Below are 13,537 nucleotides of genomic sequence, written 5' to 3'. Positions count from 1 at the left end.
GATACAAAAATTCTTTATAGGAGACTCAAGGCAGCTTTTGCAAGAGAATTCAAATGATCTTTCCAAGAACCTGCACAAAAAATCTAATTTAGTAAAGCATATCTTCTTCATTTATCCAAATTCAATGCTAATTTGTAAAATATTTCCTACAAACTGCTTTGTAGGGAATTTTTATCTCTCTCTTTCTATATATATATATATAACTAAAATTTTAAAGAAATTCAAAATTAAAAAAATTAATTTTTTTAGTTGGGGCGGCTGCTGAGCCACCAATTTTCTTCTTGTTTCTTCTAATTGTTTTTTTTTTTTTTTTTAAAGTTTTTAATTTCTTTAATTTTTTAGTTTTATATTAATAGACTAATAGTTTTTCCAAGTTTTTTTTTTTTTTTTAAATTTTTTTTAAGAGAATAAGGGTATTATAGAAATATTTCAACAAGAGAAACTTTTTTTGACACACTTTGATAGTTTGATACGTCGCACTAGTGCACTTAAAAATTCAAGAGGTTATTTTAAAATTATATATATATATCAAGGCTGTATTTTATGTCATGGTCCGCACCATCTTTGTTGTCCAACACTCCATAATCTTCCGGCTGTCCTCCATTAATTTCACACACTTTCCCATTAGTGTTTTTTTTTTTTTTTTTTTTCTTCCATGTGTCATAAGGACACATGTCTATTTTTTATGAGTACTGAGATGGAATTCCATCAATTTTTAGACTGAAATTGGAAGGAGGTACCATTCTCTTTTTTAGTCCTAAGCAATGTACCATCTATGATACAAAATGAAACTTAAATAAAAAAAATAAAAAAATAAAAAATTAAACCAGGGGGAAAAATATATATTTAATCCTTCAAATGATGAAAGGGAAGCTATAGGGAAGCGCTTCTGGTACCATTGTAGCATAGCCAATATTTAAAGAACCTACATAGAGCATCAGTTCTAAGTTTTTTTTTTTTTTTTTTTGGATTTTTCTTATAATTAAGGAAGAAAAAGCAAATATAATGTAGCTATTGTAAATTATCTAGAGGAAAGATTGTAGCGGCTGACAAGATATTTAAGCTAAAGACTTTAATTTCTAAACTTCTAACTTTTTAAAGAGCTCTTTTTTTTTTTTTTTTTTTTTTTTTTTTGTCTCTAATTGACTTAGTTGATTTGAAGATGGCATATAGATCCAACTAAAGATAATATAAAGAAAACTTGACTAATAAGAATACAACACGTAAATGATAGACTATAGTGACTAGAAGACATTTAAGCTAAAGACTCTAGGGCATATTTAGATGTATGATTTTTTTTGTATTGTTTTTAAGATTGTGAATACCGAGAAAAAAAAATGATTTGAAATTATGTATCGATGATTTAGAGAATAAAAATAAAATAAAATAAAAAAAATAATAATAAAAAAAATTGGGAATATAGTTTTTGGCAAGGTGAATTAAATTGAATCTAATTAGAAAAAGTAAAACTAAATTTGAAAAAAGAAAACATAAGAACAAAAAAAGAAAAATAGGAAGAGGGTTTTCGAACAACCCTAAGGAAGGCAGAGCAACTGCTAAATGTTTGGAAGTGTTCAGCTACTTCTGTCAGATTCAGTGGTGGTTGAGCCACCCCAAACACTTGGGGGGTAATCTGGCCAACCCTAGGTCTGGCTAGGACTCCCATTGTATATGATAGGTCTGCTCCCGTCTAATTTGTCGAGATAGATGGGCTCTTTAACCCCCTCTTTCGAACTATCTAAATTTAATATAAAATTCGAACAACAAATCTTGGTTCTTTGATGAAACCTTGAGAGTTGTACGTTTTTTGTCACATTTGTTTCAGTTCTTACTGCCAATCAAATGCAAGATTGTGAAGCTCTCAAGTTCATGTGTCCCATTCTTTTTAGTTTAACGTGGCGTTGATGTGACATTTAACAAAATCTGTCAAAAATTTTAACGAAATTTGACGTCAGGGATCGATTTGTAATTATTGCTTATTACAAAGACCTCCCATGAACTTTTTAAACCATAGGGAATGAAAAATAATTATGGCATACTATAGAGACCAATTGTGCAATTATGCCTAAAAATAATGCAAAGCAGACTTGACTGTGAATACAACACGTAATGGCCTTTGGTTTTTGTATCAATAATTGACAAGTTGATTAGGAGATGGCCTCTAGTTTCAAATAAAGATAATGTATAGAAGACTTGACTGCGGATACAACACGTAAAGGAAAGATCACTACAGTGACCAGAAGACATTTAAGCTAAAGACTTTAATTTATAAGATAACTTTCCACAAAAGGCCTTTTATTTTGTCTCTAGTTGACAAGTACTTGATTAGAAGATGGCCATTATTTCCAACTAAAGATAATGTAAAGAAGACTTGACTACGAATACAACATGTAAAGGCCTTTTGTTTTTGTTTCTATAGTTGACAAGTTGATTAGGAGAGATGGCCTCTAGTTCCAAATAAAGATAATTGAAGAAGACTTGACTGCGGATACAACACGTAAAGGAAAGATGACTACAGTGACCAAAAGACATTTAAGCTAAAGACTTTAATTTATAAGTTTTTAACTTTCCACAAAAGGCCTTTTGTTTTGTCTCTAGTTGACAAGTACTTGATTAGAAGATGACCACTATTTCCAACTAAAGATAATATAAATAAGACTTGACTACGAATACAACACGTAAAGAAAAGATTACTGTTACCGAAAGATATTTAAGCTGAAGACTTAATTTCTAAGTTTATTCTATAGCCCCGCCCCCGACTCAAAGACTATCAAAGTGCAAGCTTGGCAACAAGTCTTCTAGTTAGAGTTGGACCGTGTTGTGTACGCAAAGACTAATAGGCATCCAATCCAGTGGACAACATTCATCCAACAACAACGGCGATTGCGAAATGTCCAACTCATAAACTACAGTAAGATTGCCGTGAGTCAGGTTTGCACTAATTCCCAAAAATAATTGGTCCAAATTGAAGGTAACCTTCACGTCCAATCTTTAATTATTTCTGGCTCATCAATCATTCACTTTGGATCCCAAAAGAAATTTCCAAGACGGTTCAGAGAATGCATGTGGAAGGAAAATTTGCAGTTGGATAGGATTGGTAAAGACAAGAGAATTGAATTTTGTTGGTACGCATTCATTCAACGTCAACCCAAAATAATGACTCCCAGTCCACAAGTTTGCCCCCTCTTATCTTTCTTATTAAAGTGTCCCCACTCCCCAGTCAGGTACATAACAATCTACCATTTTGCCATTGCCCTCATCAATCACACACTACAAGCTACAACTTGCCTCTCTTCAAGAGCATTTAAAGGCATTTACAAAAAAAAAAAAAAAAAAAAAAAAAAAAAAAAAAAAAAAAAAAAAAAAAAAAAAAAAAAAATTGGTTCCCACATACCTCTTTGTCTTTGTAGGGCCATTAATGTGATAAAGACCAGATTATGAATTTGTCATGATTTTTAATATTTCTATTATGCTTAAAGAAAGGGATCTTGAGCTGATATATATTCAGAAATATACATTATTCTTTCTCTCTCTCTTTTTTTTTTTTTTTTAACTATTACTTATTCATTTATTTACCATTATGATATGAGCCGTTTTTATTATTATGGTAAATGAACGGCTCATATCATAATGGTAGATAAATGAATAAATAATAGTTAAAAAATATTTCAAAAATTATCAGTTTTTCCATAAATACATTATTTGGGAATTTCATCTCTCCCATAATTTAGTTGTTGAGATCCACAATTCTAGGTTTAGAAGTAGAGATCATTTCCGATGTGTCCAAAATAGCATTAACTAAAACAATAATATACAAGGAAAGCATAACTTTAATTTCCAAATAAGTGGGTAGAAAAATGGCCAACAAAATAACAAGAATGAATATCGAGTCTCTATGCCGAAGACTACGTGTAATTTCAATCATCATCAGCATTTAAGCTAAACGCCAATTTTTAAAAGCTTATCGATGCAATGATGAATATGGAGTCTTCATACCAAAGGCCATGTGTTGTCTCAATCATTATCGGTGTTTAGGATAAACACCGATATTTAAATGTTAATTGGTGTCTTCGCTTAACGCCGGTAAACACCATATTTTTTAGTTGTGCAATAATGAGCTAGCGTGGAGTCTCCATGCCAAAGTCTATGGGTTGTATCAAATATTATCGACTGATATTGAAAAAAATTTATCAGTGTTTCCATTTAACGCCGGTAAACACTGAGTTTTTAGTAGTGCAATAATGAGCGTGGACTCTGCGTGCCAATGACTATGTGTAGTCTCAATCATGGACTCAAAATACATAGAGACATTAGCTAGGGAGATAGTGGTGTGGTCCAAATCCAATCACTCGTAGGATCTTGGAAATTTCTTTTGGAATCCAAAGTGTATGACTGACGAGGGCAATGACGAAGGGTTGATTGTTATGTCCATGCATGACTCGGACACCTCAATGAAAAAGATATAGACACAGAAAGTGTGAGTGATGACCAAGAAATAAGGAGTGGAAGTGAAGGTTAATTTGGACCAATTATTTTTGGGGATTAGTACAAACCTGAATTTGTAGGGCCATTAATGTGATAAAGAGCAGATCATGAATTTGTCATGACTTTTAATATTTCTATTATGCATAAAAGTAAGGGATCTTGAGCTGATATATATTCAGAAATATACATATATTAGTCTTTTACAAATACCGTGCAGCAGAAATATACATTGTGTGGTGCTTCATAAATAAATGGTGTGGCTAAAACAAATTCATTCGTAGATTATATGACAACCTAAGAGATTAACAATTGAAAAGAAAAAATTGGCAGATAAAAGAAAAAGAAAAAAAAAATAATAGCCACCTTTTTATAATCATCGAATTGAAGTCCCAACATTGATTACAAAATTAATAAGTTCTAGGATTACAAGATCATTGCAACATATATAGTAATTATTACATATGCCAAGTTTACATATAATTATTCTGATTCAGGAATCACTTCCAATTCATTGTTTAGACGTTTTGTAGCCATATTTTCTCTAGTTTTTATGAGGCATGCAGAGGCAAAGGGATTAGGAGGCATCGTTAATTTATCTCCTTCTCCTTCTAACATTTGAACCACATTTTTAATTGAAGGACGATCCATTGGGTGCCATTGGATGCACCAGAGTCCTACAATTGCAAGTTTCTTTGCAATTTTAGCATCTCCATCATCCTCAACAAAGATTCTTATGTCTTCTTTTTGTTCCAAGAGATTGTAGATCCATTCTGGAAAGTAGACTTGGTCAGTGTTCTCAATTGCAACATCAACATTTTTCTTACCTCCAACAATTTCAAGTAACAATATTCCAAAGCTATAAACATCAGCTTTTGCAGACACATTTCCAAAATTTCTAGAGAACACTTCAGGTGCAATATAACCCATAGTCCCCCTAGCTGTGGTCATAGAAACTGCACTTTGATCCTTAGAACACAACTTGGCAAGACCAAAATCAGAAATTTTTGGATTAAAGTTCTGGTCTAACAAAACATTGTGAGGTTTGATGTCAAAATGGAGGATTCGTTGGTCGCATCCTTGATGAAGATATTCGATTCCTTTTGCTACGCCGAAAGCAATATCTTGCAGCTTATCCCAATTATGAATAAGGTTATTGGCGGTCGTTGAAGATATAAACTTGTCTAGTGAATCATTTGGTAAGAACTCATAAACTACGGCTCTTCTAAATCCATCAGCACAAAAGCCAACCAAGCGAACCACGTTAACATGATGGATCTTAGCCATTGTTCCTACTTCATTTATGAATTCTTCCCCATTTCCCATTGATGTCTTCAAGATCTTCACTGCAACATAAATTTCATTGGAAAGCTTTCCTTTGAACACTGTTCCATATGCTCCTTCACCTAACTTTTCAGCAAATTGATTTGTAATCCTTTTAACATCAGCATACGAGTATCTCGTGGGTCTAAAATTTCTGTAATCCTCCAAAAACTTTTCGATCTTTGCTTGATGTTCTTTTTCAACTTTATCATAAGTATAGAAACGGTAGAGAGCAAAGATAGAGAGCAGTATCAGAAATGGACCTAAGATGACACCTACATGATCAACATTGATAAATCAGTAACTTCCATCTCCGCAATAAGAATAATTTCAAATATCTAATATATGACTCACCGGAAATCTCTAACTTTGATACTGCACCTGTCAAAGATTTAACACAATTAGCTTCTCATTAATGTACATTTTAAGAAATAAATAATTGTTCACCTAAAAAATAAAACAGCCAAGTTATATTGAATTCAAACCTTGAGTCCAATTGGAGGCTTCTAAAAGGACTTAGAGCATTCAGAATAAGCTCTTTACATTTAGCTTTTCTTAAAAAATCTAACAAAACTCATAAAAATACCTATTTAATAAGAGCTTTGTCTTCTTTAATTCAGTTTTAACTAAAACAAATAAAACTTGCTACTTGAAACACTGCAGTTAAACTGGTTGGTTTAAAACACAAAAAAACAATATTTAACTAAAGTAGAGAAAGATGTAAATAGAGTTTGATGTTGGGTCTTTTTAAAGGTGGCTCTCCAAATGATATTTCATGAGTTAACATGTGCATGATAATCTCTTGCCTAACAATTAGTTGGAAATCCTCCCGTGGAAAAGCAATGTACTTGTAGAAAGGTTGAAATGAATTGAATAGACAGAATACCTTTAGTATGTGTAGGGATGCACCGAGTTCCAGATCGACTGCTATTACTCTTCTCACATTTCTTGCCTTTCAATTCACAGCGTTTGCAATCTGGAGTGGACCAACTCAATTGAACAAATTTATCTTGATCCACTGCTATTAAAGCAACTGGAATTTGATAAAGATTATACATCTTTGTACAAGATATGAGGGACGCATTGATCTCAGTCGCAGGGTAAACTCGGTAGGTAGAACCACTAAGACAATAGATGAGATATTGATGTTTGTTTTCTGATCTTGGGGAACAATTAAATAAGGCATAGTCGTAAAGGTAATCAGAGGAATTTAGTTTGAATTGGAAAGGAGAGGAATTGGACAAATTGAGCCGCTGAAGCTGCGGCCTTGGTAAGCAATGTTGTGGATCATATAATTGAATTACTTGAGATGTGTAGTTAATCTCTTTGACAAGGAGCTTCACTGAAACGGGCAGCTCGAGCACTGTATCATTTGTGTCAGTGCAGGAGAGATTAAACCCAGGATACCCACAGTGATCTGCCTGGGTGTTAAGTCGGAAGGGAAATCGGATGGGTGGGCCATGACCTCCACAACGGGTTTCATTACACATATTTTGGGCATATCCAAGGTCTATGGTGAAAGCCACAAACAAGAACAAGTATGAGATTACCATTTCTATGCAAATATCCATCAGCAATGGTTCTCAGCCTCTTAAATACTTCATAAAAAGCCTATTTTTCAATATATGACGTAGGTGCTTACGCCTTACATTATTTATTTACTTTTTCTATATATTGGCTTTAATTGCTGTGGAATATGTGAAATATCTGTCTCTCTCTCTCTCTCCAGATCTCCATGGCAAGAGGAATGGGACTGACGGCCCTTATTGTTGTTCTTGTCCTAGTTCAGCAAACTTGCAATACTACTGCAGAGGATCACTGCCCTCCTTCTTCCTGCGGCTCCATCCTTAACATAAGTTATCCGTTTCGATTAACGAGCGATCCAGTAAACTGCGGAGTTCAAAGGTATAATCTTTCATGTGATAACAACCAAACACTATTGTTACACTTATATCAGAGCCGGCTGGAGCTTTAGGCGGATTAGGCGACCGCCTAAGGCCCCCAATTTAATAAGGCCCCTAATTTAAAAATATTAATAGAGATTTATTTCTAAAAAAAAAAAAATTTAAGATCTTAAATATGATCAATACACTTAAATAAAGCCTCAAATCTTGGTAAAAATAAAATTAAAAAAGGCAATAATATTAGGCCCCAATTAATGAAGATTTATTTTATGAAAAAAAGTGCTTACAAAAAGACAATCATCAAAGCATTGTTTCCGGTAATGCCCCCAGTTGATGCCTTAAAATAGCTGCCTAGGGGCCTTCTCCCGTAAAAAAATTGCAGAATAAAAAAAAAAAATGGTAGGCCTTAATTAATTACCAACGACTTGTGAGATATGGAAAGTCTAAATTGAAGGCCTTTAATTTTTTGTATGTCTAATTACCAATGACTTGTGACCTGTGAGATATGGAAAGTCTCTACATTAAAGGTCTTCAATTTCTTTGAACGTTGACGTTCAAAATAGAATTAATGAGATATGAAAGCTTCTAAATTGAAGGCCTTAATTACTCGCATTAAAAATTGAAAGCTTTATGTTCAACGTTCAAAAAATTAAAGGTCTTAAGTCCAACGTTCAAGAATCAAAATAAAATGAAAAAAATAAAAAATAAATGCTAAGAAGATGAAAAGTCTCTAAGTTTCCATTTTAAATCCTACTATTTATAAGTTTTTATTTTTTATCTCAATTTCCCTATTCAAGTCTTATTTGAATTTGAATTTCTCACTTCTCAATTTTCATTATTTCCCAATAGCTTATCATTCAAGTCCTAAAAATCATTCCATATATGATTAGTAATTAAAAAAAAAAAATTAATTACCAAAAACTCAATTAATCAATTGCATTAATATTTTTTATTCGGTTTTAGAAAATAATCTAACACTAATTTGTCTTTCCTTTGACAAATCAAGTTTTACCATTCTATTTTTTAAATTAATTATTATTTTATTATTATTTTTTTTTTAAAAAAAAATGACTCATTTAAAATTTTCGCCTAAGGCCCCAAAATATATCGAACCGGCCCTGACTTATATGATGGAAGATACTACGTACGACAAATTAATTATACCAACAACAGAATCAGAGTTGTAGACCCAGGTATTGGACTCAACGCTCACTACAAAAATACTATCAATTTGACGCGTGTCTACAGTACCCGTTACTGTAGACACGCGTCCAATTTGACACGTGTCATTGGAGACACGTGTCAAATTGTAGAGCCGTCCAAAATGGACACGTGTATTGAATACACGTGTCCAAATGGACACGTGTATTAGTTACTCGTGTCCAAATGGACACGTGTAATAATACACGTGTCCAATTGGACACGTGTATTCCATATGCGTGTCCAAATGGACACGTGTATTATTACACGTGTCAGTTTTGGACGCGTGCTTCAATACACGTGTCCAATTGGACACGTGTATTTCATATGCGTGTCCAAATGGACACGTGTATTAATACACGTGTCAAAAATATATTAATTCGCTAAATATATATTAAAAGAAAAAATTATGTGTTGTATTAATTATTTAAAAAAAAAAATTAAAAAAAAAAAAACTCTTACATTATTAATCATACAAATCTAATCCAAAAATACGGTGTAGATTACCCTAACCTAATTTACATATTGTACTATATGCTATATGTAAATTTGTTGGTTGGAATTTATACTTTTTAGGTTCCTTATTTATATATATATAGTATACTAATAAGCACGTAAACCCTAACCTAATTTACATATTGTACTATATGCATAATTAAACAAATTTGGTGCTAAATATATAATTAAACCAAATAGTTTAAATTAGGGTTTAGTTTTATACACCATCTACGTTTAGAAACCAAAAAAAATAAAAAATTTAAACATAACAAAGTTAAAAAACCTATAATTAATACTATATATATAGATATGCATGCATGTAAACGGTTTAGAAACTATATACAGTAACCTTCTTATTTATGTCTATATATAGTAAATGTAATTATTTTTAGAGTTCTGCGCTACATAATGAATTAAATACTTATAGTTTAGTCCCTCATAAATTTATGGCTATATATAGTACATACCCTTAGGGTTAGGGTTTATAGCTATATATAGTATATATAGTATATACACTTAGGGCTAGGGTTTATACCTATATATAGTATATATACTTAGGATTATGGTTTATCGATATATATAGTATATACACTTAGGGTTTGGGTTTTAGGGTTTATAGGTATATATAATATATACACTTAGGGCTATGTGTTATAATTTTATTGATTTTACGTTTAACGAATAATAATGTCAATATATTTTTCACGTGTCATTATTGTACACTTTTAAATATATATATATATTAAATCATGAGCAGTTCAAAATTAGATTGTTCCGATATATATAGTATATACACTTAAACTTAGGATTTATAGCTATATATAGTATACATACTTAGGGTTAGGGTTTATCGCTATATATAGTATATACACTTAGGGTTAGGGTTTATAGCTATATATAGTATATATACTTAGGGTTAAGGTTTATCGCTATATATAATATATATACTTAGGGTTAAGGTTTATCGCTATATATAGTATATACACTTAGGGTTAGGGTTTATAGCTATATATAGTATATATACTTAGGGTTAAGGTTTATCGCTATATATAGTATATATACTTAGTGTTAAGGTTTATCGCTATATATAGTATATACACTTAGGGTTTGGGTTTTATGTTGTATAGGTATATATAATATATACACTTAAAGCTATGGGTTATAATTTAATTGATTTTACATTTTATGAATAATAATGTCAATATATTTTTCATGTGTTATTATTGTATACTTTTAAATATATATATTAAATCACGAGGATTAGGGTTAGGGTTTATGACTATATACAGTACGTACCCTTAATTAGGATTATAGTTTATAGCTATATATAGTCTATGCACTTAGGGTTAGAGTTTAATTTTATGGTTAGGTTTTAGTTTTTATTTTTTATTTAGGGTTTAATATATTATATATACTTAGTGTTAGAGTTTAATTTTAGGGTTAGGGTTTAGTTTTAAATTATAGTTTATGGGTTTGTAATTTTTTTTTATGTGGTTAAATTATATAAATACATACATATATATATATATATATATATATATATATATATATATATATATATATATATATATATATATATATATATATATTTTATGCATGCAAATACATTTCGGGACGTGTATTTAAAAAAAAAAAATATCCTACACTTTCTAAAAAAAGAAACCCTAACACTAAAACAAAATTCCTAACCTTAAACCTTAAACCCTAAACCCTAAACCCTTAAACAAAAATATCCTACACTTTCTAAAAAAAGAAACCATAACACTAAAAACAAAATTCCTAACCTTAAACCTTAAACCCTATACCCTAAAAAAAAAAATTATCCTACACTTTCTAAATTAAGAAACCCTAACACTAAAACAAAATTCCTAACCTTAAACCCTAAACCCTTAAACAAAAATATCCTACACTTTCTAAAAACTTTTTTCCTAACACTAAAAACAAAAATCATAAACTTAAACCCTAAACCCTGAGAAAGTAAAACCCTAAAGCCTAAACCCTAAACCCTAATCCTAGATCCTTCAAAAAAAAAAAAAAAAAAAAAAATCAAAAAAAACCTACACTTTCTAAAAAAAGAAACCCTAACACTAAAAACAAAAATCCTAACCTTAAACCCTAAACCATAAACCCGGCCTTAAACAAAAATATCCTACACTTTTTTTTAATTAAATAAAATTTCTACAATGGGGGACGTGTATTTTAATTACACGTCTCCCGCGCGCCGCCGTTTTAAAATTCAAAATAATATATAGTACATATACTTAGGGTTAGGGTTAGGGTTAGGGTAGTATAGTATATATACTTATACTTAGTGTCATGATTTAAATTTAGGGTTTATATTTAGTTTTAATTTATAGTTTATGTTTTAGTTTTAGGTCTTAGGGTTTAGCAATGTGTACATGCAGTACATGCAGTGCATACACGTTCTGGGTTGCATGGGTTTATATGAAATATATATAATATATTAAATATATATATATAATATCTCGCTCCGTCTCTCCCTCTCTCTTCCTCTCTATCTCTTTCTCTCTCTGTCTACCTCTCTCTCTCTCTCTATCTCCCTCTTCCTCTCTCTCTCTACCTCTCTCTCTCTCTCTCTATCTCTTTCTCTCTCTGTCTAAAAGTATATACTATATATAGTATATAGTATATATACTATATAAAGTACAATTTCTTTGAGGGTTAGAGTTTAATTTTTTAGGGTTATGAGTTAGGGTTTATGACTATATATATACTATCCCTTAAGGTTATAGTTTATATCTATATATAGTATATACACTTAGGGTTAGAGTTTAATTTTTTGGGCCATTAAATTATTATTTTTTAAATAATATATATATATATATAAAATTATTATTTATTATATATATAGATATATTTATTACTTTTTAAATTAAATACAATTTCTACTATGGGGGACGTGTATTTTAGGGTTAGGGTTTTTTGCTATATATTGTACATACAGTTAGGGTTAGAGTTTTTTGCTATATATAGTACATACAGTTAGGGTTATGGTTTTTTGCTATACAAAATACATACACTTATAATTAGGGTTTATATGATGAGTTATATATATATATATATATATATATATATATGGTGTACTTATAAGTACGTAAACCCTAACCCTAAATTGACATATTGTACTATATGCATAATTAAACCAACTTTGTGAAGCATATATGTAGACCCAAAAAAAAAAAAAAAAAAAAAAACTTTGCAACATGAGTTCATGCAGTGCATGTACATGCAGTACATGCACTGCATGAACTTAGGTTGCATGGGTTTATATAAAATAGATATAATATATATATTAGGTTGCATGGATTTATATAAAATAGATATAATAAATATATATATATATATATATATATATATATATATATATATATATATATATATATATATATATATATACCATGTGGAGACGTGTATTTATATACACGTCTCCACTTGGGCACGTGTACTACGTACACGTGCCCAACTGTTTGGCCAGATGCTGCGCGGGAATTCTCCCGCGCGCCACCTGGCCAAACATTATATATTATATAATGTTTAAATAATTTAATAAATTAAATATAATATATATTATATTAAATTAAATATATATTATAATTTAAATGGGTAGCTTCCAGAGGAAGCTACCCATTTCGGTCGAAGATTTATCTCTCTCTCTCTCTCTCTCTCTCTCTCTCTCATTTCTTCTGTCTCTCTCTCTGTCTCTCCGGCGAGCTCTTCCGGCCGGTGTGGTCACCTCTCCCTCTCACCGACTGTCTCTCTCTCTAGCTCACCGACCTTCCCTCTAGCTCTCTCGCTCTCCCTCTCTCACAGCCGGCTCTCTCTCTCTCTCTCTCTCTCTCTCTCTCTCTCTCTCTCTCTCTCTCTCTTTCTCTCTCTACTGGGACGTCCCTCCGGCAGCGCGAGCAGGCCGTCGGTTCCCTTTCCTCCGGTCCGGTCAGTGGCTCTCTCTCTCTCTCTCTCTCTCGGTTCAGTCGCCGGTTAACCATTTAGTGTTATATATATGTTCTTAATATTATTTGCACATAAATTTAGTGTTATATATATATATACATTTGCTAACTCTTTTTTTTTTTTCTCCATAATGTATATCTGAATATGCAGGTATATAT

At 31.4% G+C, this 13,537-nt stretch overlaps 1 protein-coding gene across 2 annotated transcripts; it reads right to left on the bottom strand.

Moving 5' to 3' along the window:
• Positions 1–4,847: 4,847 nt before the first annotated feature.
• On the bottom strand, positions 4,848–7,357 carry LOC133880290 (rust resistance kinase Lr10-like). Of its 2 annotated transcripts, none has more exons than XM_062319223.1 (3): positions 6,692–7,357; positions 6,160–6,186; positions 4,848–6,080 (listed from the first exon to the last, which is right to left on the bottom strand). In XM_062319223.1, the coding sequence occupies exons 1-3, from the start codon at positions 7,293–7,295 to the stop codon at positions 4,966–4,968; spliced, it is 1,746 nt and encodes a 581-aa protein (XP_062175207.1). In that variant the 5' UTR covers positions 7,296–7,357; the 3' UTR covers positions 4,848–4,965. The 2 variants fall into 2 exon arrangements, with proteins under 2 accessions (XP_062175207.1, XP_062175208.1); XM_062319224.1 differs by having other exon boundaries at positions 6,160–6,180.
• Positions 7,358–13,537: the final 6,180 nt, after the last annotated feature.

Source organism: Alnus glutinosa, chromosome 10, assembly GCF_958979055.1.
Source record: "Alnus glutinosa chromosome 10, dhAlnGlut1.1, whole genome shotgun sequence".
Taxonomy (NCBI): Eukaryota; Viridiplantae; Streptophyta; class Magnoliopsida; order Fagales; family Betulaceae; genus Alnus; species Alnus glutinosa.
The sequence above is the reverse complement of the archived record's forward strand: the minus strand, read 5'-3'. Positions and strand labels throughout refer to the sequence as shown.

Coding starts and splice junctions, on each gene's coding strand:
- LOC133880290 (XM_062319223.1), bottom strand. CDS start 7,295: ATGTGTAATGAAACCCGTTGTGGAGGTCATGGCCCACCCATCCGATTT. Junction 6,187..6,691: donor CATCCCTACACATACTAAAG/GTATTCTGTCTA, acceptor AATCTTTGACAG/GTGCAGTATCAAAGTTAGAG. Junction 6,081..6,159: donor ATCAAAGTTAGAGATTTCCG/GTGAGTCATATA, acceptor TTGATCATGTAG/GTGTCATCTTAGGTCCATTT.